The following is a 25,587-nucleotide window of genomic DNA, read 5'->3' as shown; positions in this document are numbered from 1 at the left end:
ATGACACACAACCTGCTTTATCAGAGACACAGGGGCAAGTCCCTCAGGCTCCCTCTGTAGCTTACCCCCTCACCTGATGAGCAGCTATGGAATTGTATTTCTTGGGCAGAGAACACATAGGGCCAGAATGGGTGTCACCAATGGGCAGTCAGTGTACCATCTAATGAATATTGAGTGCCTAGGGGTTATTTAGTGTGTCATGAATATTAGAAGCTTCTTTAGTCTTTCCATCCCTTTCTATGCTCAACTTGATCTAGGTCTAACACATCCATTTAACTAACTTCTTTTTTTTTTAATTTTTATTTTATTTATTTATTTTTGGCTACATTGGGTCTTCGTTGCTGCACGCGGGCTTTCTCTAGTTGCGGCGAGCGGAGGCTACTGTTCATTGCAGCGCGCAGGCTTCTCATTGCAGTGGCTTCTCTTGTCGCGGAGCATGGGCTCTAGGCACGCAGGCTTCGGTAGTTGTGGCACATGGGCTCAGTAGTGGTGGCTCGCGGGCTCAGTAGTTGTGGAACACAGGCTCAGTAGTTGTGGCTCGCAGGCTCTAGCGCACAGGCTCAGCAGTTGTGGCCCACAGGGCTTAGTTGCTCCGCAGCACGTGGGCTCTTTCTGGACCAGGGATGGAACCTGTGTCCCCTCTCACTCACCCATGTGTGCTTCTGCATCTTTCCCTGTCTCCACTACAATCTCCTCTTTACTCAACATTCCTTTGTAATTTCACTGCCCAAATCTTCATTTCCAAGGCTGAATGAAGCCCTGTTACGTGATCCTGATCTAACTTGTCCAGGACCTGGCCTTTCCAGTTATTTCCCACCCACGATAGTCAGTTTCTCCCTTCTTGCTGGCTCCTTCCCTGATGCCCACACAGACGTTTGGATCTCCTTATCTTAAAGACCAACCACCTCTCTGCTTCCATTATACACTCAAGCTACCACCCCAATGCTCTAATTCATCCACAACCTTCTTTACAGACTGCTCTCTACACAGTCCCTCAACTTCTTAACCACTTGTAACTCGGCTTCCACCCCTAACACACTAGTATTCTCTCAAGGGAAACTGATGACTTCCTCATTGTCAAAACTATGGCTTTTGGTTGTGTTTCCCTTTCCACCTGTTAGTCTTTTCTGCTTCCCTGAGGTATTTGAAGCCATGGAGCACCCTCCCCTTGACCCCTCACTCTGTTGGTTTTCCTTCTCCTCTCACCTTGTCGGCCACACCCCCTTTGCTTCCTCTTGCCCTCTGAATGCTGGCTTTCACCCAAGGGGAATTGTCGTTTTCTATTGCAGCTATAAAAGATCACCCCAAACTTAGTGACTTAAGTCAATATACATTTATCATCCTATAGCTATAGTTCTGGAGGTCAGAAATCCCTAATGAATCTCACAAACTAAAATCAGGGTGTCAGCAGGGCTGCAATCCTTCTGGAGGCTCTAAGGGAAAATCCACTTTCTTGCCTTTTCCCTTTTCTAGAGGCCTCCCACATTCCTGGGCTTGTGATCCTTCCTGTGTCTTCAAAGCCAACAACGCTGGGCAGTTGGCTCACGCCAACTTGCCAACTATCCTTGCCAACCGGGGCGCGGGTTCGTGCCCCGGTCCGGGAAGATCCCACATGCCGCGGAGCGGCTGGGCCCATGAGCCATGGCTGCTGAGCCTGCGCGTCTGGAGCCTGTGCTCCACAACAGGAGAGGCCACAACAGTGAGAGGCCTGTGTACTGCAAAAAAAAAAAAAAAAAAAAATCTCTTTGGTAGCACTTTACTCATTCTTGTATACTGCCTATTTCCCTTACCAAACTCCTTGGGGGCAGAAACACTTCCTCACGTGGCACATAATAGGAATTTCTTTCAACCACAAGGTTGTAAGAGTAAAAGGAGATGTTGGGGAAAGTACTTTGTAAACTGTAAAGCCATTTTCTAAGGTTTGTCGTCATTGGTGACGCAGACTGTGATCTTCTTTGGGCAGGTTATTCAAGGACCCGATTCCCTTTGATGTGAACAGGATTAATTTTCCTCATAATTCCTTTTCCTCCCTTGCCTGGTAAAGAAGCACAACATAACACCATATAAAATGTCTACCTGCTTTCCACAAATTCCTAAGGAAAAGCTTAAAAGTTATTGCTTAAAACAATGACTTTCTTGCTCATCTTCCTCACCCCCAATAACTTCATTTTTCCCCAATATTTCATTACAAACTGTTTCAAACTGAAAAGTTTTTAGGCGAATCTCCATTTATGCACCATACAGATTCTGCAATTACTGTTTTACTAAATTCCCTTTGTCAACAGCTTTCCATCTATCCATCCATCAATTCATCTCATTTATTTGATGCATTTAAAGTGAGTTGCGGACATCCCTAAGACGTCCCCTAAATACTTCAGCTGCATATCATTAACTGGATCTTTTTTTATTCTTTTGAGGTAAATTTTACATACAATGAAATGCACAAATCTTAAATGTATTATTCAATGAGTTTTGACAAATGTATACTCCTCTGTAAACCAGGCCCTTTCAAGTCATACAGCTTGTGCCAGAAAGTTCCCTAGGCCCTTCCCAAGTCAGTCCCTGATCCCAGTAATTCATTTTTGAAACTGTATTCTCAGATGACCTGCAGATGTGACTTTTTAACCACCGTATTTACTACCCCCTGCAAAAAAACCCTTCATTCTGTTGCTATTTCAAAATTTCATTTATTTTAATCTTTTTTTTCAGCATTTTTGAGGTATAATTGGCAAAATTTGTTTATGTTTAAGGTGTACAGTGTGATGGTTTCACATTAATATACATTGTGAAGTGATCACCACAGTCAAGCTAATTAGCATTCATTACCTCACATAGTTATCTTTTTTTTCTTTTTACCCCTCGCCCCCTCTCCCTGGCAACCACCTGTTTGTTCTCTGTATCTATGAGTCTGTTTCTGTTTCATTATGTTTGTTCATTTGTTTTTTAAATTCCACATATAAGTGGAATTTATGCAGTATTCCATGGTGGAATACTGCAGTGGAAATCATGCAGTATTTGTCTTTCTCTGTCTGACTTACTTCACTTAACATAATACCCTCTAGGTCTAAACATGTTGTCGCAAATGGCGAGAGTGCCGTCTTTTTTTTAGGCTGAGTAATATATATATGCCACATTTCCTTTATCCATTCATCTGTTGGTGGACACTTAGGTTGCTTCTATATCTTGGCTATTATAAATAATACTGCAATGAACATAGGGGTGCATATATCTTTTCGAATTAGTGTTTTTGTTTTCTTGGGGAAAATACCCAGAAGTGGAATTGCTGGATCATATGGTAGTTCTATTTTTAATTTTTTTGAGGAATCTCCATACTGTTTTCCATAGTGGCTGCACCAATCTACATTCCCACCAACAGTGCACAAAGATTCCCTTTTCTCTACATCCTCTCCAACACTTGTTATGTGTTGTCTTTTTGATGACAGCCATTCTGATGGATGTGAGCTGGTATCTCATTATGGTTTTGATTTGCATTTCCCTGATGATTAGTGATGTTGAGCATCTTTTCATGTGTCTGTTGGCCATCTTCATTCTGTTGCTATTAATTGCCACAAATGCAAAAATGTTTTTCTGGATTTAAAGACATAATAGTTTGCTTGGTGGCAGAAACAGGATCATTAGCTTAATGAGGAAATGCTCTAATATTTCTTCTTTGAAAACATACCTTGGATTCGGATTTAGGTAGAACCACACTGCAACCTCCCTCTTACTTTACGATGGATTTTGATTTCAAGGCCAGCCTACATTGGCTCAGTCAAAGGGGGTTTATTTCTCCAAGTCTAGTGGCCCTCAATTTAGCATTTTTTATATGAACACACTCACAAAGAAAATGTGGAGGGTTTGTTTTTCTTTTTTCCTCTTACTTTGAGGCCTTTTTGCTGCTGTTGGAGGATTTATGTTCTTGGGCATGTCACAAGTCTCTTAGGCCTCAGTTTCCATATCTGGAAAATAACAGTTTATCTCTTGAGGTCCCATGTAAATCTGAAATCCAATACTTTTTATGGGAAGAGAAGCTGTGAAGACCTGAGAAGAAAAAATAATCTCTATGCTACATAGATCACACTTAAACAGTTCATCAATATTTTTTAGTCCAAAAATAACAAATGTCACTGTAGCTTGGTAAGTAATTCTAGCTTAAATGTTCTTGGAACAGCTGGTTTCTGTTTAAAGTTTTTTGTACTAGCAAATCATAGTTTAAATTATAACACAAAGTCCTTTCCAATGAATGACTATAAAGGGAAGCTTGCTTGACATATTCCTTTTTTTTTTTTTCCTATCTTGTTTATACCTCTTGAGAGGTTTTTTGACAGGATTTAGGATACAATTGTCAGAAATCTGTTCTCCCCAGAGCCACCTCTGAGTCACTTCCACTATTTATGGAACAGCAACTGTGAAGAGTGGGATCATGTTTAGGCTTTTTTTTAAAAAAAAAAAACAACACATGATAAATGTCTTTAGGAGTTTATGTAATATATCCCAGAGCCTTCAGTTTTCAGAAGAGAACAGAGTCCAGGAAGCAACTTCTTAGACCTTTGTATAGCTTGAAATCATGTTCCCAAGCCTTAAGGTCATAGATTGTCAAAGTAGTAACTTGGATAAAGTTTTAACAGCCTTTCAAGTAAAGCTGTTCTGTCTTGGAAAGTTGGGATTGTGTTTTATGTTCGGCATAAAATTTCCATCTGATCTTATTTGCTACCTTGCAAAAGGAACTTTTACTGCGGCTTACTTTTCCTTGCACATACTTCGGATTCCAGAGCCTTCATCTGGGCAGTTGTATAGCAAGGCACTCCACAGCGAAGTCTGTCTCTGTCTCTGTCCTGTAGGGATTACTCAATAAGGAGGGATGAAATTTTGGATGGGGATATGTTGCATGTTATTTCCTTTCACTGAAGAGTTTCTGTCCTCCTTTCTTCATCATCTTTTTAAGAAGACTCATAATCTAGCTCAGGCTTCTGCTTTGTTCATCAAGCTCTCATTGTGCCACCCTCCAACGAACAGGCCTCAAAAGTCTTGCACATGTTAGGTGGCCTAGCTCTCTCCTAGATTCCAGGGAGAAGGCCTGTGAGCTTTGCAGGGTGCACGTCCAGAGTGCTTTTTCCTTTGAACCCATTGGGCCAGTGCTGAAATGCCAGCCTGTGAGATCATCAGCTGGGCCTTTCCTGCCACCTCTCCACTGTCCTAAACAGGAAGCTGAAGCCAGGCTTGTGAGCGTGTCTCGGGTTGAACTCAGAGGGCCACCTTTTCTCATATCAGAATCTCAAATCACGAAAATTAAGAATATTTAGAAAAATAGGTTTGTTTCTTTCCGAGAAGCAGAGATGTTATAAAATTAAAAATATATCACCAAATATTCCTCACACAAACTCTCAGCATTCCTTAAGATCGAGCTTGATATGAAAACTTGTCAAACATGTTGATTCCATTCGTCGGGCAAAAAGTACTTGTTTTTCTCGATTAATAGCATAATGAAGACTTTGCAGTTATTAGTAAGATTATTTAAGAAGATAGATAGATATAGCTATACCAAAATAGCTTAAGAATAATATCTCTATTGATTTTTTTATTTGATGGTTTAAATTCAGTCAAGATTTTATTGAATATCATTGATTTGCTCAGAGCCATCTTATTAAGAAATAGCAAGATGAGTTGCCCTATGGCGACTAAGAAATATAGATAAGAAAATTTTATTGTGTTTAGTTTTTAAATTATCTGTCATTAAATTAGCTTCACGAATTTATAAGCCTAGTTGTTCCTCTTTATATATCCTAAAATCCTAGAACCACCCTGAAGTATTTTAGAAATCGGCTACTCTTTTTACCAGAGACATGTATGGTCCAACTTGTATGTCCTTCGATTACTATCTGAAAGCCCAGAATCCTTTCCATTACTGTCTCTTAGGTGAAATGGTCAGTCTCTACAATCATATTGTGATATATTGGGGGTGTCTATATATTCAAGTCACAGCATTGGGCCATATACATATATGGCCTTACAGTCAAAAAAAAACTTGCAGTTTAGTTTCATTTTCATGAAATGAATTAATTATACTGACTTTAATACTTTAATAAGCTCCCTCCCTAAAAAATTATAGGAAAATTATTTCATCTTATTTCTGTTTGACTTAAAAAGCATGCTGATAAGAGCCCAAAAGAAGTGGGAAATCAAAAGAATTACACAATAATATATTCTTTTTAAAGAGTGAAGGCCCTCCTTTTAGTCATAAAGTTGACAAACATTTCAGACACTCAACACAGAGAACATCCCTTCAGTGTCAATATTCAGAATGGATTGTTTTCCCTTTCGCCTGTTAAAAGTTATGAAATGATCCTTAAGGCCTCTCGTTTCATAAGCACCATGCAGGCAGCATCTGTGGGCAGGAAGGATGATGCCGGAGGTTAGAAATGTTCAACTGCAACATTGATTTGTGTCTGTCTCTCTCTTTCTCTCTCGCCGGCCTTTTTCCCTTTAATGAGGACTAGAATGTTTCCACATCAGTTAACTGCCTTCATAAAGCACCAGAAGGTCACACCAGCCCCAGACTGATCCTTTCCTTTGTGCCTATAATATAATTGGCTGATTGTGCCAGTGATGAGCGCGCCCCCTCCCCCAGCCCGGTCCTAGCTCCATGTTTGTAAGCCTCACTGCTGCTTTCCGAGGAGAGCAGCTCGGCTCGCTGCGCGCTTCCCGGCACAGGCAGTGCCACTGCGCAGGTTGATCAGCGAAACAGCATCCATTTTAATCTGCGGGGAGCCCCTGCCTTCCCAGGGCTTGCTCTCCGCCAGCGGATGCTCCGCGCTTTCCCTCCGCAGCTTCGCTGAGCAGTCCTGTTTGGGGTCTGCGCCCTAGGATGCACTGAGATGGTACATCAGGAGAACTGTTCGTATCAGGTAAGATTTAAAGCCTGATTGTGAGGCCGGCATCCTTTGGGAGAGGAGGCCTTCCTCTTCCAAAGCAGCAGGTTGCCTCTTTCCGGATTTTCAAGGGATTTTGCTATCCTCCACTGCTGGCCTTCATCGCATACAGTATCTGAATTGTAATTAGATTTTCTGGGGAGTAATGGGGCAGAAAACACTGCTTCTTTGGCCTTTAAAGCATATGTGAAATCCACTGAGGTGATCTGTGCTTTGCACATTCTGTATGTCTGTGCAAATGAGACGAACTGCTTTGAACTGTAATTGAATTTCAGGCGCTTTGGAGAAGGAAAATCTATCTGGAATTTCACGTAGATAACAATGAAAAATACGATTTTTGCTCATTGCATAGGGTTGCGACTTGCTTCACATACAGTTTTTGGGATTGTCTTGAAGGAAATTATATAAATAGGAAGTAATAATTGATGATCTAAGAATTTTCAAAAATTAGCTGGCATGCACTTGACGTTTAAAGTTGCTCTTGTATGTCTCTCCAAACTTATTTTTACTAGTGTGTTGTTTTAAATGACTAGTAAATAAGAATTAAGGTACCAACATGCATAAAAAACTCCAAATAGAACATTTCTAGTAATACATACTCATCTGTGTGCTAATTTGCTCTCTGGAGTGTTGAAGTAAACACAGATGATTTCAGAAGACCAGTTCTAGAGCGTGACTGGACTGTGGAGGCAACATTGAAAGTATCCTCGTTGTCAACAGACAACGAGAATGTTCTCAGAGAAATTGCTCTTTGCAGCAGCAAGCATGGCTAGTCCAAGTCCTGGATAGTTAATATTAGGGTATCACTCAACTGACCGAGTTTAGAAGCTCTAAGGGACCATTTCTCTAGTCTAACAATGCCTCTTCCTTGTGTGAGGTAGGTTACCTGAGACCAGCAGGTGTTTCTCATAAGGTCGGGTTTCACAGTGGTGACTATATGCAGGCAGGAGAGTACATCTCACAAGACTCAAGGCAGTCGTTTCTCAGCTAAGTAATATGTGCCTAGAAAGTGTATTTATCCACTTTTGCTCTGCTTAATAATTGGAATGTTGTAACTGTAGACTTGTCTTATAGTATTTTTATTTTATAGTACATTTAGGGCCATAGATCCTAAATATCAAGATGGTACTTCGTAGGAATTCTTTCCAAGAGAAAAGGGTCATGATCTGAGGAAACAACCAAAACTTACACAGAATACAGTTTGGGAGCGTAGTGTCAACATCCAGGGAGAGCCTAACCTACTTATGGCATGGCTACAGGTGATTAAATTACTATAATAATTAAGATCATTTTTCTGCTCAGTTTTCAGAGATGCTATGTAATTTAATTTTTGAAAGGCAAGATACTATAAGTTTATTCCCTATATCTTTTCATTAGGTTGAACGTGGAATCACTGGTTTTACAAGTCAAAAATTGGTCAGATATCAGCAATTTCATCTGGAGAGGAGAGATTTTTTAGCCTACTGCTTCCAGAGGAAGACACATTGATTTTATTTTCTATGAACTACAACATATAACAGTCATTATGTGTTCAATAGCTTTGAAGTATTTGTTGCTTATTTTCACAATAAAATTACATGCATTCGGCAGATAATAATAGGCAGTGGATTCTGCATCTCCATGGAGTTTTATAGGACTATCTTCATGTGTATGTTCTTTTGAAATGCTCTCCCTTTATTCATAACTCAGCATAAACAAAAACATTAACCTTGAAGCCATGTCTCAATCCTACTTAGAAACCTCAGTTTTAGAACCCACTGGGCACCATGTGCGTTTGGATTCAGCAAGGGCGGTGTCTCTAAGTTCTTGGCTTGATGTTGTCACGGTCACTGGTGATATCGACAGTTTGATGTTTTTCAGAAACTTCCCCTTTTCTGATGAAGGCTTTATTTATTTATTTACTTATTCTTAAGGATGATAATGCAGTGGTTAAAGCAAATTCCTCAAGGTTAGCATCTTAGTAGAAGGAATTTATTTGTAGGGCTGATTTCTTTCCTCCATCAATGTGTACCAAGGTTTCTTAATGGAGAGCCCATGAAGGGGGCTTCGGAGGCCATTCCCCTCAAACTTACTTGGGCATTTTGGTGCACGTGTCTAGATGTATGTTGTTATCACTCTTGTTACCATCATCAGCAGTAACGGCCTCCTAACTGGGGCTGCTTCTGCCCTTGCCCCCATTCTATAGTCTGTTTTCAACAAGTATCCAAAATGATCTTTCAAGACCTAAGTCAGAGCCTGTCACCCATCTCAAAATTCTCCTCCTCGACATAAAAGCCCATGTCCTCCCAGGGCCCCACATCACCTCACCCCTGATGCCTTTCAGAGTCCTCTCCCACGTCCCCCTCCCTCTGTCCCTTCCTCCCCCCCCCCGTCCCTTCCTCCCCTCCCCCCATGCTGGCCTGGCCCTGCACTTGCTGCCCCTCCTGCCTGACATGTGCTTCCTCCGGGTACCCTGTGTAGGGTTGCAGATTTAACAAATGATCTGCAGTGTTTGGGGCATGTTTATATTAAAAAATTGTTCACTGTTTACGTGAAATTCAGGTTCACGCAGGCATCCTATATTTGTCCTGTGGGTAACCTCCATGGCTTTCTCTCTCACTTTCTTCAGATCTTTGCTCCAATGTCACCTTCTTGTGAAGGCCTTCTCTGGACTTACTATGTCAACTTCCAACTCCCCAGTTCTATCCCAGTATTTCTATTACACTTTATTTTTATACTTGGCATTCATCACCAGCCATCAGACTCCTACTCATTTGTCTATTTTCTGTCTCCCTGTCTCCATGGAAGCTCCATGAGGGCAGGGATTTTTAGGTTTGTGTCAATCTGCTCTCCCAGTGCTAAGAACAAGCTCTCAAATAAAATGGATGGATGTGCCTACTGTATATAAAATTGACTAAGAAGAAAGACACTGTAAACATTCTATAGCATTGTGGTTTGTTACATTTTGATGGCCGTTGGGGTGACTTTCAATCCTATTCCTATTCTAACCTCCTACCATTAATCTGCCCCGGTTTCAGTGTTTGTGGGTCCGATTATCCCCTTAATTCTTGTTACTTTTCTCATCTGTGAAATGGGATGTTTCCTAGTTAACATCCTGGCATGAGAGTTGGCAGGTCCCTGCCAGAGGCCACCTTTCTGCATAAGCAAGTCAGTTACTGTGAATTAAGAGCCATCTTCTCCCAATGCACATAAAGGGCTCAGTGAAGGTTATAAGCAGCCCAGGAAAACCATGCATCACTTCACTTCCCAGTTATTTATTACTAATATGTAGAAGTATAGCTGATTCTCATGTATTGCTTTTCCAAATAGATGACTGTTTTGAAAAAAGAGTTTCACTGCTTCCAGGAGCTTGAAAACCACTGCTTGAGGTGGGTGGATGCACTGTGCTGTGAACGACTTAATCCAAGGAGGGATGATCAGAGAGAAATTCTCAGGCAGAATTTTTCATGGTTGTTTTGCTTTTAAAGGTTCTCACATTGTCATCATCTTCGTGTACTTTCCTCCCTCCAAGGGTTTACATTAGCACAGAGGTTACTGAGGCATGTGTTGTCATTTTCAGTCGTAGCCGTGTTAAAGGATAGAGCTATCAACCTCCATTTTCCAGTCTTGGGAGGAAGCCAGTCTCTTCAGGAAAGAGCCTTGCCCACAGCTTCAGGCCTGGCAGCCTTCGAGAGGCCAGACTCTTCTAAACGATCTCTGATAGAAAGCTTTGAAATATCATTAACTTGAAAGTACACGCTTAGGTCAAAGGGTCCATTTTGCTTAAAAACTCCCAAATATTTTCTCCTCTCTCCCTGCAGTTAATTTTGGAGATTGCTGTGAATGGAAAGCCAATGACACGCTTTTATCCCTTTCTTTCCATTGCTTAAGTTCCCTTATCACCACCCCAGATATAAACCACACCCTCATGTTCTTAGCTACCATAGGAATGGAGGAGAAAGAAAGTAAAATGGTACGTGAATGACTCTCGTCCTTTTCCTCCCTTGGGAGCATAAAGAAACTCTTCTTCAAATACACTCCTGGTCTTGAAAAAGCAGAGGAGAAATCTTTGACGCTTCTGCATTTTCTTTAGGATAAATTTCCAACCCCTTTGTATGGCAGTCAAGGCCTAACCATGATCAGAACCCTGGGCAGAAACACTCCTCCCTCCAAGCCCTATACTCCTGCCCCCAAATTGCCATCAGTCCTTTTTCTCTGCTGTGATGCCTCAGCCTACAAAGTCTGCCACACACACACCTGCTTCTACCTGTTGCAAGCTGATGTACTCTGAGGCTCAAATGTCACCTCCTTCAGGAAGCTTTCTCCTTCTCAGTGCATTTTGCTTTTACTTCTGTTAGAACCCATTTACAGCTAGTGACATATAAGTCTGTGTCCCCCATTAGACGACAGGCTTCTTGAGAACAAAGACCTGATTTTCATTTCCTGCCCCGCAAACGGAGTATGTGTTCAATAAATGTGTGTTGGACTGAATCGCACCTTCTGCAGTTGGTGCTGTTCCGAGTCCCCAGGACGAGGATTTTGCATCATAATACCAGAGAGAAGCTCAGATCTGTGCACTGCAACGGGGAGTTGGGGAAGCTGATCCTGGTATTCCTTATAGCTGGCTTACGAGCCTCTTGCCCAGTTGCCAGCATCCCATCTGCCGAGATGGGAGACACAGTGCAAAGAAGAAAATGAAAGAGACAGACACCCCCCCTTCCCAGAGACAATGCATTAAGAACACACCTCCATACCTACCTCTCCTTCACCAAGAGAATGTTTCCAAGGTGAACCTCATGGTCCATCCCCAAGTACTTTTTCAAAATACCTGTGGTCAGTTGAGGCAAATACTCATCCTCAAGCCACCTTTCTTAATATATTGAATTTTGCAAAGTTTTCAGAAATCTTTTTACCATATAGAGGGATAATTTTACTGGCTGCTGAAACACCAAATACCTCTTGGACAAAATGGTTCAGCCCAACTGAAGTGTCATACCCAGCACATAAAATAAAAGATGTCCTATATTGGTCTCAAATGATAAAACTAGGGGTTACATCAGTTTAAATAGTACATTAAAAATTCTTGCTGGAGAAAGTAGTAAACAGCCCTTCATGCCCAGATTCTAGTGGGTTATCTCATGGTTAACAAAAGAAAGGAAATATAGTCTGTCCCTGTTGACACCAGGGCAAGGGAGGGCTCATTTCCCAAGTCCCTCTTCCTGTGAATGAGAAAACAAGGTATCAAATTTGACTGCATTTAAGATTCCACTCAGTTTAAGCCTGGTTTCATCCATAGCAGGGAAAAAAATATATTGACCTAATGGAGAGGGGGAATTTCAAAGCATTTAGTGCACTGTTTGATACAGGCTTTTAAATATAAGTTCAATGAAAAATAAATAAATAAAGTTAAAGTTCAATGAAGTTATTTTTCCATCTTGTTCTATAGATTTTTATTTGATTGGGAAATTTTTTTCCCCATAGTTAAGTGCTGAAGACTTCTTTGTTTTCATTGTTTTGCCTGGTTGGGGTATAGTTGTGTTTTGCCTCGTTGAGATACAGTGTGTTTGTCTGAGGAGAGAGTAACATATCCATCACCTTAAAAATTAAGAAAATAGTTCTGGATGTAAACTCGTCTGCACTTGTTTTTAGGCTGTATATCTGAAAATCTAATGTTGTATATTTTTTACCACAAAAGGAGCACAGTGATAGGTGCCCAAATGCGGGGGGGGAAATCATCTTAACAGGATTTCATCATGGGCCTGATCTGAAATAGAAATTTAGCACAAGCACATCATTCCTATTTAAAGTAGCACTGGGGGCCTCAAACATCACGTTTTAGACATCAAGCGATTTTAAGAAATAAATGTGCATATGCATATTTTAAGCCAAAAGTCTAGTATTTTCTCTTGGAAAGGGGCTGGGGATAGACGAGGGGAAGGAAATGGAAACATCACTATGATATATATCAGCGCATGCATGATTTTTGGAGAGTAGAGACCCCACCTTCTCACACACACACACGCGCACACACACACACGATCTTAAACTAAGATTTCACATGCAGAAGCTCGACATCCATAGCGCCGTATTCTATTATTTATTTCTATTCTCTATACCAAGGGAAAATTGGAAATCTTGGTGTACTTAGTATTCCCCTGGGCACTATCTAGAAGCATCAGAAATTACCAAGCTTCCTGAAATAGAAAGTACTTTGACAAAATTGCTTGAATTCAGAAGAAAACAGCCATCCGAAGGCCTAGTGACAATCAGCGTAGGAGAGCCATTAAGGGGGAAAGAATGCTAAGAACACAGAAAAACATAATGAGGGCATTAATCCTGGTCTCCCTCGGAAGCCGTGCCGCCGTCATCCAAGCGACTGCAGTTGAGTCTCTTGTACTCAGGTCTTCAGCTGGGCAGAAAGCTTCATGTCTGTGGTCCTCAGTTTTTCTGATGTGGGTCAACGACTGGCACTCTGTCTCCTCCCAACACTTTCACCTCCTCCACTCCATGCTCCCAATGCCATTAGTTTAACTTTTGAAACCTACACTGAAAAGTCCATTGCAAAATTGCACGCATATGTTCGTGGTTTATCTAGCTATCGGTATACCTTAATTGAAAAGCAAAGCAAATTTAGACGAACACTGCACAGAAGAAAATAGTTTATTTGAAAAGAGGTTATAAGTCAGGTGTCAGTTTGTATAGCGCATGGAATTTGGATATTAAGGTGGAAGGAAAGGCGGTGGGATGCTGAAGGGTTAATCAGGATGAAATAGTTTCCATCAATAGGAATAGGAAAATCTTTTGACAATGCATAAGTGATTTCCCAGTAATGCGGTCGGTGTTCTCACAGTCAATAATTTCCACCGGTGACCGATAATGATCATTTAAAAGCATTAGCTCACGTGAGCAATGCACCTTGCAGTTCAGATCAGGGCTTGACAGGAAACTGAAGCTCTCTGTTCTAGTCCTTGAATTTCAGGGCAGGGGGGGTGAGCAGAGGCCCTTTCAACCTCAGGGACTGTAAGTGGCTCTGTGTACATTTTCTAAGGGGAAGCATTAGTATCTGGGCCCATGTTTTGCCAGCACAGTTCATTTTAGAGAGGGCAGCAGTAGAGGAAGGAACCAGGAAGAATTCTCTGTAGGAAAGACATGAGTGACTGTTATCCCCTTGTTTGTGCGTAGCTGCTAGAAAACCACCAAACGTTATGCTCAGCTCAAGCCTTTTGAGGTCGTGTTTTGTTTTGTTTTTTCCTTTCCTGCATTCATTTGGACCTCTTGGAAGTGAAATTAATTACAGCGTTGATTCCAGGCATCTAAAGTCAAGATGTTGCCACCATGCCTAGAAATATGATCTAAAATAATATAATCTCTTATAATGAATGTTTTCAAGGTCTAGAGCTGTGCTTCTAAAATTTAAAGCACACTCAAAAACTCCTAGCGTTCTTTTAAAAGTGCATTTTTTGATTCAGTAGGTCTGGGGTGAGAGCTGAGCATTTGCACTTGCAGTCCGCTCCCAGGTGGTGTGGATGCTCTGGTCGGAGGACACACTTTGAGTAGCAAAGCTCTAGAAAACATCGAAGATCCGTTCACATGTTAGGAAAACAGCAGGTATTTTAAGCCGGCATAAGCCATCCAGATAGCGGTGGTACAGCTCCTTCTGGAAGGGGTCTGGACTACAAGTCTATGTGCTGAGCACTTCTTTAGGGAGTGTGCAAAATAAATTCATCACCACTGGGGACCGAGTTTCAAGAGGACATGATTTATCACTTGTCTCTCTATAGTACTTATGAGAGAATCACTTATGCCAAGAAAAGATGTAGGGGGTACAGGAGGGGAATGATCTTTAGTACTTTCTTAGTACTAATCCTTGCTGCTGTTATATGGCTGGAGAATTTCCATCTTTTTGAGGTTTTGAGGTGCCCTTCTCCAAAAGGTAATATATTATTAATGTATATGCATATGCATGTATATGTATGTATGCGGTCAATGTATTATTGGTGTATGTAAATTAATTTGAATATGTATATACATCGTTAATAGTGAGGGTTCAGTCATTTTAACTATATATTTAAGGCCACCCTGTTAAAATTAAAGTCAAAAGGTGTTAGTAATTAGGCTTATAGTTTTATGTACTTTACTAAGTCTCGTACTCTCTAAGTTTTCATTGGGAATTCCCTGGCGGTCCAGTGGTTAGGACTCAGCGCTTTCACTGAGGTGGCCTGGGTTCAATCCCTGGTCGGGGAACTAAGATCTTGCAAGCCGCGTGGCACAGCCAAATAAATTAATAAATTTTTATAGCTGCATCCATGTTAGCTCTTGATTATAGACTGCTAAGTGGGCTAGGATGCTAACCTAGGTAAGAGACTGAAATCACTGAACTTCACGGTAGGCCCCCTTCTCCAACCTGAGCAGACCCATGTTTACCTTGTAAATGTATGTGGTTTCCACAGAAGATTTCGGTTGAAAAGCACTCGTATGAACTATTAATGTTTCCTTCTGTGGACAACGTTCCAAGGACAAGGGAGATCTCTGCTAGAGAGAAGCCCTTCCCCAAAGCAAGTGTGGCTCGGGAGATACAACTTCCGTCAAACTGTCTGACAAAGGTACAAGATACTCTCTTGGGAACTGAGGTGGAGGATGAGGGTGGGTGGAGTTAAAGGGGTGTTTGGATATGGGTCATGGGTTGCAAGGAAAATATTTGCTTTAAGGAAGTAGGGCTACTACAGTGAGACACCTTGATGCTACAAGTGTACCACGAATTGAATTCTTTTTAATTTGTGGAGAGGGAGGGTAGACAAGTGAATGTGAGCATGTCAGCAAAGGTTCAGATGCCAAGCGCTATCTTGAACAGCACTTTTGCTTTAGAACTCTGTCCTTAACAGCATTGAGGTTGGTCAGGAGTTCACACTGGAAGAAGTATTGACTGGTCCATTTGCTGCTTCCTGTCTAAGCATGTCAGACAATAAGACAGTGCTGCTGAACAGAGCCTTGGCCTTTGAATTCTTCTTTGGCCCATTTCTCCTGCACACAGGAACTTTTAAAAAATACTGGATATAAGTTTTAGTTTGTGGCAGTCGTAATTCGATAACGAGGAGTGTGTGTTTGTGTGTGCACTTCTGTTTATCTGCTTCTTGCATCAAAACATCCTCCAGCTGTGGGCCTTTTCCTTCTCTGTATGTAAAGCCAGTAAACAAAACCAAAAGTCATGGGAAAAGGGTAAAGAGAGCGGCAGAAAGGAACGTCCTCTTTTGTGAAAAAGGCTGCCACCGGCTTTTAAAGAAAAGTTGATGAATCTTCTCTTGCCTATATTAATAGAACAAAGCAGCGATCCTGGAGCAGAAATGAATTTGGAAATGTGTTGGAAATGAATTTCATTCTTGTGCTGGGGTTTCTCCCTGAAGGTGAGACTTTTACATCTGATTTTAAGGAACGATTGGTTACGGGAAAAAGGGAAAAAAAGGCAAGCATCTGTCTTACAGGTTAACTTTTAAATTATACTGTTTGGTTTTGGCATGGAAGACCCGGCTTTTAACTCACCAGTGAAGTCTGCGAGGCTGGGCTTTGCATCTATTTTTATCCCATACACTCTACCCCTGGTTCAGTAAAAGGTTGCTGGATTCCTTACAGAACTCCTATCCACATTCAGTCCTGAAGCGGGGAGTTGGGGAGTTGAATCAGCTTTTCCTCGACTTGGGGTAGAAAAGGTGCTGGGGAGAGGAATCCAGGCAGGATCGTCCAGGGTAAGGTGACGGCAGACGTGGGAAGACTGGACTCAACCAGCTGAGTGTCAGGGCAGAGTTAGTCTCGGAGAACAGCAGCTGCCCCCGTGCTGGAGCGCAGGACAGACCGGGGAGGCCAGGTGGGGCGGTGTCTCTGAGATAGAGGGGGGCAAGGTTACGTACAGCCGGACACAGACTCTTAGCCGGCTCTCCATGTCAGCATGAGCGGTAACCAGGGTCCTGGGCAACTGCACGTCAGCCTATCAGAATTCATGGGAGGTTATTTCTTAAGTGAAATTCTAAAGAGTTAAAGGATGAATTTGGACAGTGATGGAATGGATGACATCATCAGTCAAGAATCCCCATTGGACATGGAGGGGGATTATAAAAAGGTAAGGGGGGAGAGCTCTTTTGTTTGTAAACAATCGGACCATTTTTCTAACTGGGAGAAAGATCACCCTTGAGGAGTGGCCAAATTCCACACTCAGTGGCCATTGCCACAATCTATTCAGGAAGGCTAAATGCTCAGAATCGAATGCATTAAGCTGGGAGAGTTCTTCTTTCTGTGTTTCCCAGTTTGTATTCATTAATATATTATAGCAGTAACTGGAATACACATGTTGTTCTTCTGAAGTTGAAAAACATTCTATTATGCATATAGTTTCTAGGCAGGCTTTTTATGTGAAGGAATAATTTTTTAAATTACTGACATGTTGACAGTTCACCTGCAAGAAATAATTACTAGCATGTGTAATCTATCTTTCTGAGTTTGGCTTTTTTAAACAATGAAAAATATAAAGTTTTACTAAGAGAAGTGTGAGGTTTTAAAAAAAAACTGGTACAGTATCTGCTAATTCTTTGCTTGCCTTTTCTTTTGAAAGTCAGTAAATATATTTTTGGTATTTTTTTTATGGTAATTGTCTGGTAATAACAGCCCCAAGTAAAAATAGCTTTAGTTATATGGGTGAGGTAATAAAATTAAACTACAAGCATATGCTTGTCTGTCCACAGAAGGCTAAACACTATGTCCTTCCCCCTTATTATTTCCCATAAGTCAAGTGTAGGTCACAACACAGCCCAGTATGAAGAATCAGGGACCTTCCATCATGGACCTGGAAAGAAAGACCTGTTTTCCCTCAAAGGCAAATATCCTAAAACAGTAAAACTTGCTCCTAAATTTTGAATTTGATCAAATACGTCACTAACTTTTTTCCCCTAGATTGAGATAGAAGCTTCTGTCTTCATAGATGTTTACATATAATAATGTAAAATATGGTAATTTAAATCTTACATACATAACTGTGTGTGAGTATGAGGCCTGTTTTAAGGACATACTTTATTTCTTAGAGCAGTTCACAATAGTTTATGTTATTTCTCCAGGAGCTGAAACTTAAATAGGTTCAAATGACCTGCCTTGTTGATCTGTATGTTTTTTGTCCTTTTTGTCCTGTGTGTTTTGTGATCCCCAAGAAGGAAGTGAGGGCCCAAGGGGATAAGTGCTCATAGAGTCTTGAAACCCTGACACCTCTCCGATGTCCCCTCCTGCCGGAAGTGGGTGTGCAAAAGATACTTGGGACACTCAGCAATCAGAGTCGGGCACTTACCCAACCCAGTAGAACAAGTGCACAGTTCTCATATTGCCTCTATTTTCAGTTCCAAAGGACTAGTCATGGTTTTCTTTGTCACAGCGTTTCTCAGCTAGGAACGTGTAGGTCAGTTTGCACTTAGGAAAATGAAAGACGTACCACTGCTAATGCAATAACAATAAAGTAATGACCACTGTAGTTTCATCCTACGTAGAAACAGAGAGCCCAGATGCCTGGAATGACCGAGCCATGGTATGCAGGCAACCTGATACAGCGTTGACTAAAGTGACAAACATGTAAGGCTCAAGTAGCTTTAAAACATCAACAACAACAAAACAGAGCTGAATTGTATAACCCTTAATCTCACTAAGGCAGTAGAACACCACATGTGACTTCAAGAGAAATAGTATCTGAGAGGTTAGAACAAAAGACCACTGGATGAAACTTTTAGATGCAGAAGATGCCCAGAGATCAGTATATATTGTTGTGGACCCTAAACATGGAAGTCGTTCTGTTGTCATTTCAGCTTTTAACTATTTTTCTCAGGCAAAGTGCTTTCAAATGTATGCATATCATGATAACTACAAAGGCTTCCTTTTTAAAAAAACCACTACTGATCATTTCATTAAGAACTTCTAGTGAAACAGGGCAACATATGCTTTCTTTAAAATACAAAGGATAGAAAATAATTAGCTAATATAAAAATCACTTTTCCTAATTAGAATCTTTCTTTTCTAAGTTTTTTTTCTCTGTTTGGTTTTTGCTGTTTGGCTGACTAACTAGAAAATTAAATTAGATGCCATAAAGCAGTGGTCTGTAGGGTTTTTTCACCTTGTATTCATCAGTAAAATGTTTTTGAGCCCAAGCCTTTACTATACATATATTCTATTCATAAATTACACATATATACCACTGTAAAAATACATCTTTTATGTATAAAACATATACAGTCGTCCCTTGGTATCCACAGGGGATTGGTTCCAGGATCTCCACAGATACCAAAATCCCAGGATACTCAAGTCCCTTTTATGAAATGGCACGGTATTTGCATATAACTCACACACATCCTCCTGTACACTTTAAATCATCTTTAGATTACTTATAGTACCTAATAGAGTGTAAACGCTATGCTACGTAAATAGTTGCTGGGTACATGGCAAATTCATGTCTTGCTTTTTGGAACTTTCTGGCATTTTCCCAAATATTTTTGATCTCTGGTTGGTTAAATCTGCAGACGCAGAACCCAGAGACATGGAGGGCTGACTGTATACAAATAGATATTTTTAAGAATAAGATGTTTAAAACGTAAATAAAAATAAAAGTTTTAATAATTTCTTCTTTCATCTCCTGTCACTCTGAGGTCAGTTGTCCAAAACACTTGGAAAATCGGTATATCCCTGCCTGGGTACGGTAGAATTTTTTATACCAGTTGCACTGATAAATACCGCATGTATATAGGGATTATTTTACAAGGTTGTTTCAAAGTCAGGCAAACAGCCTTCAGGGGAAAGGTCACTTTATGATGACTAAAATTAGATTCCACCCAGGCAAAGGAAGGAAAAGAGTACACATATGTTCCAGTTCCTTGGGGAAGGTACTGATGTTTCATTAAGGACCTCTGGTTTGTTCAGTAATAGTAGTAAGACTGTTCTCAACAGAAAGCACATCTTAGTGTCTAGGAAGGAAAGCCTGCACCTTGGCAGAAACCTAGGTGTGAAAGTCCGGTCTATCACGGCCCTGCCTTTCTCTGAGCAGCCTCTGACCCGCTGGGTCCCACAGCCCATTGTCTTGAGGACACAGAGGCACATAGCCTGCCAGTCGATGTCCTGATCCCGTCAGCCGTTACTCACCAGGAGCCTTCCTGTGTCCCTAGCATTGTGTGCGGGGCCAGGATCCCGAAAGGGAGGCTGGGCTTTCCCTCAAGGAGCTCACAGTCCAAATGGGGAGGCGTACAAACAAATAAGCTGCCGTGGAATTGATACCACCTGGAAGGATGTGGACCTTCCGATGGTCAGTGTGGACCTAGAAAACGCACAGCCTGCACCATCTCAGGGCTGGGGATAGATCCAAATTATACCCGTGGAGAGAGAGAGGAAATGAAGAAAATGTAACATGAAGCACGGTAGAGGACTGGCTCCCACTTTGTCCCAGAGCAGAGCAAACACCGGCAGGCTGGCCTTACCTTCTGTCCCCAGGCCACTCCGGGCAGAAGGAGCTGCGGGCAGGGCCGTGTGTGGTCGGAGGATGGGCAAGCCGACTTTGCCTGGCTTTGTTTCTCCGGGGTGCTGTCTCTAGTGCGGTGCATCCAATTATGGTGAAAGATTAGGGAGGAGCCCGTGAACAAATTAAAAGCCTGGAAGGAACAATATTTAAAGTGAAGCCACAGCTGCGCCTCATGTTTTTTTAAAAAGGTGAATGGAAATGACTGCTTGAGATAAACTGTAATAAACAGGAACGCAGAATGCCAGCTGCCATTCCAGACAAGAGCTCTGCCCTCCCCACACAATTACTGAGGAAAAGCAGCCGTCGACCTCCATGAACCCTCCCGTCTTCCTGTCTGGAAGGGCTGAATATGCTTGAGGAACCCCGTTAAGTTACTGAACCCCGGAGCCCAGCCCTACCTCAGCCCCCCGGGACAGTCTCTTCCACTTTCTGGGCCAGGGTCTCCTTTTCTTTCAAGGGAGGAACGGGCCCGGTTGGTTTTAGGTCTTGTAAATATGAAGGCTCGTAACTCCTAGTTCAGGCTTCTTTGCATCGTATCACCCTGTTGGCGCACCTCGGTAAGCCAGCGTGGTAGAGAGTGGGTTCTTTCAGATAACGAGATTTTTCAGATACATGATATGTGAATTATACCTCAATTTAAAAAATAAACACACACACATTTTGGGCGGAGGGTACGGTTTATTTTTTAATTGAGATATAATTCACATACCATAAGATTGACATGTCCAAGTGTACAGTTTGATGGTTTTTAGTATTTCATAAGGTTCTACAAACCACTAGTATCTAAGTCCAGGATATTTGCATCAGCACCCCCCAGGAAAAGCCTGTCCCCATTAGCAATTGCTCCTAATTCCCACCTCCCCACCACAATCATCAGTGTACTCTCTGTCTTTCTGGATTTGTCTGTTCTGGACATTTCTGGATCTCTTTTATCCTTTTCTCCACTCTTCTCAGCAGGTTACCCCACCCCTACCTTTAATATTAGCAACAAGACCATTTAATGAATATCTCTCTGGATCAGGCACTGTGCCAAGTACTTTCTATATAGTATTTCATTTAATCCTTTTTTTTATTATTATTATTTTAATTTATTTATCTTTTATGGTACGCGGGCCTCTCACTGTTGTGGCGTCTCATGTTACGGAGCACAGGCTCCGGACGCACAGGCTCAGCGGCCATGGCTCACGGGCCCAACCGCTCCACGGCATGTGGGATCTTCCCAGACCGGGGCTCGAACCCATGTCCCCTGCATCGGCAGGCGGACTCTCAACCACTGCGCCACCAGGGAAGCCCCTCATTTAATCCTTAATACAACCTAAAAAATAAGGTATCTTTATCCCCTTTTTCAGAAAAAGACACTGGGGCTTAAAGTGTTTCCGTAACTTGCAGTAGTAAGTGTCAGAGTGAAGAGGTTAACTTGGGTCTTCTTGGTCCCGATTGCCCTGCGCCGGGCTCCTGCTCTCCCTCCTGGTCACACACCTGTGTTCGGCTACCCCAGATCCTCAGCCCACCTTGACCTGGGAGGCGGGGGACACCAGCTTCCTGGTGGTTGATTGTGGTTTGGCTGTTGCATAACCTTGCAGTAGGTGTTTTGGACTGTTGTGTTCTGACAGTGATACTGAATGACTGAGGTGGTTTTACAGACTTGTAAAATGGCACCTGTTAAAAATAGTCCCCAGATAACACTGTCCTGTGTTAAAAGTAGTCTCTGAAGGCAATCATTTGAGAACCCGGGAGAGCTCAAGATGCACCCAGCAGTGCATGTTTTGGATATGCTGCTCAGAGGTGAGGAAAATTTTCAACTGTGTCCCTTTAGGATTTGACATTGAAACACTCCCACTACATAAGTCATCCTTGTAGATTGCTCTGGGCTCCTTTACTTCCACCAGAGTTCCCATGCAGCCGGAAATGGCTACTGAACTTCAACCCTAGGGGTTTGTTAAATACTTTTGCTCCGGTCCTTAACAATTAGATGTTCAAGTGTTAGGGACTCTGCAGGACAGCACTTTTTTTTTTTTTTTAAAGAAGATGTTGGGGGTAGGAGTTTATTAATTTATTTTATTTATTTTTGGCTGCGTTGGGTCTTCGTTTCTGTGCGAGGGCTTTCTCTAGTTGTTACGAGCAGGGGCCACTCTTCATCGCCGTGCGCGGGCCTCTCACTATCACAGCCTCTCTTGTTGCGGAGCACAGGCTCCAGACGCGCAGGCTCAGTAGTTGTGGCTCACGGGCCTAGTTGCTCCACGGCACGTGGGATCCTCCCAGATCAGGGCTCGAACCCGTGTCCCCTGCATCGGCAGGCAGGTTCTCAACCACTGCGCCACCAGGGAAGCCCAGGACGGCACTTCTGTCTGCCTGCTCATGTTTATCTCCTCTCCCTATAGCGTGAGGAGAAGGAATGCAGTCGATAGGCCAAACCATCCTCAGGGTTAACTAATTGTAAGCAAACATCTCCATCCTCTGAACTGGCATCCCAACCCTTTCGATGCTGGCAAATCCTTAAGTAAAACAGATGTCAGGAGGCCCCTGGACCCTCCATGGATGCCCGTCCTGGACTTCAGGTATCTAAAGGCAGCTCTCCCATGAGTCTGATGCTGAGAAAGTCGAACTCAGGTCTCAACATTGCCCAACAGCCCGGCCTGACATCTAGTCCAGAGGACTTGTTTAGGTAGATGGGTGAGAGGATGCACAGATAAGAGATTTCAACAGCATTTCAGGAGAGCTTTCTGGATTGTTCAGTGTAAGTATCTGAAATAGAAAATGTCAGAAAAACAAACTGAAAACAGAATAACCAGACTTACTATCCATTCAGTGATACGATGGAAAGATACTAGGTTATTTAACGTTCACTTCCACTAATAATTGAAAAGCTCTTCCCAGGAAGCTTGCGTCTTGAAGTAAGATGCAAGAACTTGAAATAACCTGCACAGAGCAAGTATTTATGCCCTTGACATTCAAAAGCATACAATCCATATTTTTACAGAATGCTGTTTTTGTATTTTGATCTTGCGATAAACCCATAGTGAGAAAATAATTAGAAAGGACTATCAGTATATTTGGGTTTTCTTTTATTTTTTGTTTTAAAGAAAATTAATAAAATGTGCCTGATTAACGAATCAGTTCTGTCCTTCTGATTCCTAATGTTTAAAAGCCTTAGACTCCTCCACACTAGAATGCTGCCTATAAATTTAGAGTAAAACTTTCTTTCTTAAGCCGAGGAGAGAAATAAGAGTGACTAGTTCTTTTCCACCGGGAGCTCCAGAATCCCAGTTGCGTTCCCTGGGGGATGCCGCTAATGGCAATGATGCCAGATATCACTAGGCAATAGATTGCGCTGAAGCAACGGGATCATTAATTGCTTCAAAACAGGCATCCTGGCAAGGCCTTTGGCAGAGGCCAGACGGCTGCAAATGCAATGCACCTGGATCCAGAGTCCGGACATTCCCCAGGCAACAGATCTGTGCTCAATTAAAGAAGAAGCAACTCTGTGTTGCATGTAGCTCCTCGATCTGTTCAGGTGTTTAAAGCCATGGTTCTCGGGATGTTTGAGCCAGCAGCATCTGGGCACTTGTTAGAAATGCACTTTCTCAGCCCCACCTCAGAGCTTCTGAATCAGAAAAATAGTCTCTGGTTTTGCAAGCCTTCCAGGTGATTCTCATGCATAATCAAGTTTGAGCACTACTGGCTTCAAGAAATTTGTGACCAGAGAGAGAGGGGGCCACGTTGTGCGTGTACCCACCCAGGCGATTCTCCACTTGGCACACCGACGGCACAGCAACCTCCCTGCATCCAGAGTTTCTTCCTGGGCCTTGGGGGACCAGGGTATTATTCATCAGCTTCTAGAATAATGCAGCCCCCAGCCCTTAGGAAGTTTTTTCTCAATGGTACATTGCTTTCCTTTTTCCCATTGGTTATCATTGCTTTAACAGACAGGAGGCCCGTGTGGGACACCCAGGTAGAAGATGGAGAAAGAAAATTCAAGGCCTGGAGGCTTCTGCAACTTAGAGAAACTTCTTGTGAAATAGCTAACCCCTCGCAACTTCTGGGGCTTGTTAGAAATGCAGGGTCTCAGGCCCAGCCCCTGAATCAGAATCTGCATTTTAATCAGATCCCCAGGGGATTTGTATGCACCCTGAAGTGTAAGAAGCACTGACAGAGGTAACAGCTTTAGCAAGTCAGAGAGGAGGCTGCTAGAAGTGGTATCTTCCTGGATTTGTAGTGAATTGTACTGAGGCAGCATTATGAAATAAGCACACCCAATGATATAACAAGCGATTTCAGTTCCCATGGTGCCCAGGTGAAAGTAAGAAACCGTGGAGCTGGGAAGGAGGGGAAGATCAATCCAGGGAAGAGATGGAAGACAGGAAACCTGGGGGGAAACATTTTCCTTTCTCCCACTTCCCTTCCCCACAACTGAATCCCATCCAGGCCCCGGTTGTCCCTGCTTCCAAGCTTAACATCTGCTTTTGTTCCTAGAGCACTGCTGTGCCATTCGCATCAACTGCGCCCCCTGACTCTCTAAGCCAAGCTTCCTTAAATACCTTCCTCCTTTGGGGAGTTTAAGGAACCCCTTCCTCTGGGTCAGACAGGCCCTCTCCTTTCCAGCTATCTGGAATCAGCATCTGTGCAGGACCCACTGCTGGCAGTGTCCTGAGCAGCAGCTGGCTTTCAGTTTAGGCTCAGGATGTTACGTTCTAAAGTGTGTTTCTGAGAACCTCAGTGGGCCCGCAGCTGCCCCCAAGAACATGCAGTTTGCCAATTAAATTTTAGAAATGCACAAGACACACAGTCTTCTGCTTATCCATTTATAAGACCAGCATGTGAAAGACTAGGTGGCCCCTGCTTCAGAGACACAAGGATGCTTCGAGCAAGGTGAACGGGGTGCCAGAGGGACGAAGGCGGGACCCAAGGAGGGGCTCGGGTAACCGGTGTGTAAGGGCCGGGTGCAGCTGTGTCCCGAAGAAAGTATGGAAAGGACTTGGGGACGGACCAGATTTGGAGATAGCCGATATTTACCCAAGCAGAACATTAGCTTGGGCCGTTTGCTTTTTCTTTCTTTTACCAAATCCCCCCTGTTTCTTCTGGTCGACTTTGGGGAATTGCAGCAGAACGGTGGCACAATGGGAAAGGCTGAGCACCAGCGTTCGGGGTCTG

The 25,587-nt window shown here is 42.6% G+C and overlaps 1 protein-coding gene across 5 annotated transcripts in view; it reads left to right on the top strand.

Moving 5' to 3' along the window:
- The window catches only part of SCHIP1 (schwannomin interacting protein 1), a 575,684-nt gene that overhangs the window by 515,306 nt on the left and 34,791 nt on the right, over positions 1–25,587 (top strand). Inside the window, exon 1 of one of the 5 annotated variants that reach the window (XM_027113088.1) lies at positions 6,565–6,905. The exons of the other annotated variants lie outside the window; for them this stretch is intronic. Coding sequence (XP_026968889.1) covers positions 6,876–6,905 — 30 coding nt within the window. The 5' untranslated portion in view covers positions 6,565–6,875. Of the gene's footprint in view, positions 1–6,564; positions 6,906–25,587 lie in introns of those variants that run through there. 5 annotated transcript variants of the gene reach the window in all.

The sequence above is a fragment of the Aethalodelphis obliquidens genome, unplaced genomic scaffold (assembly GCF_003676395.1).
Source record: "Aethalodelphis obliquidens isolate GAN/ISIS:26980383/991018 unplaced genomic scaffold, ASM367639v1 scaffold1, whole genome shotgun sequence".
In the NCBI taxonomy this organism is placed as follows: domain Eukaryota; kingdom Metazoa; phylum Chordata; class Mammalia; order Artiodactyla; family Delphinidae; genus Aethalodelphis; species Aethalodelphis obliquidens.
This window is presented reverse-complemented; position numbering and strand designations above follow the sequence as displayed.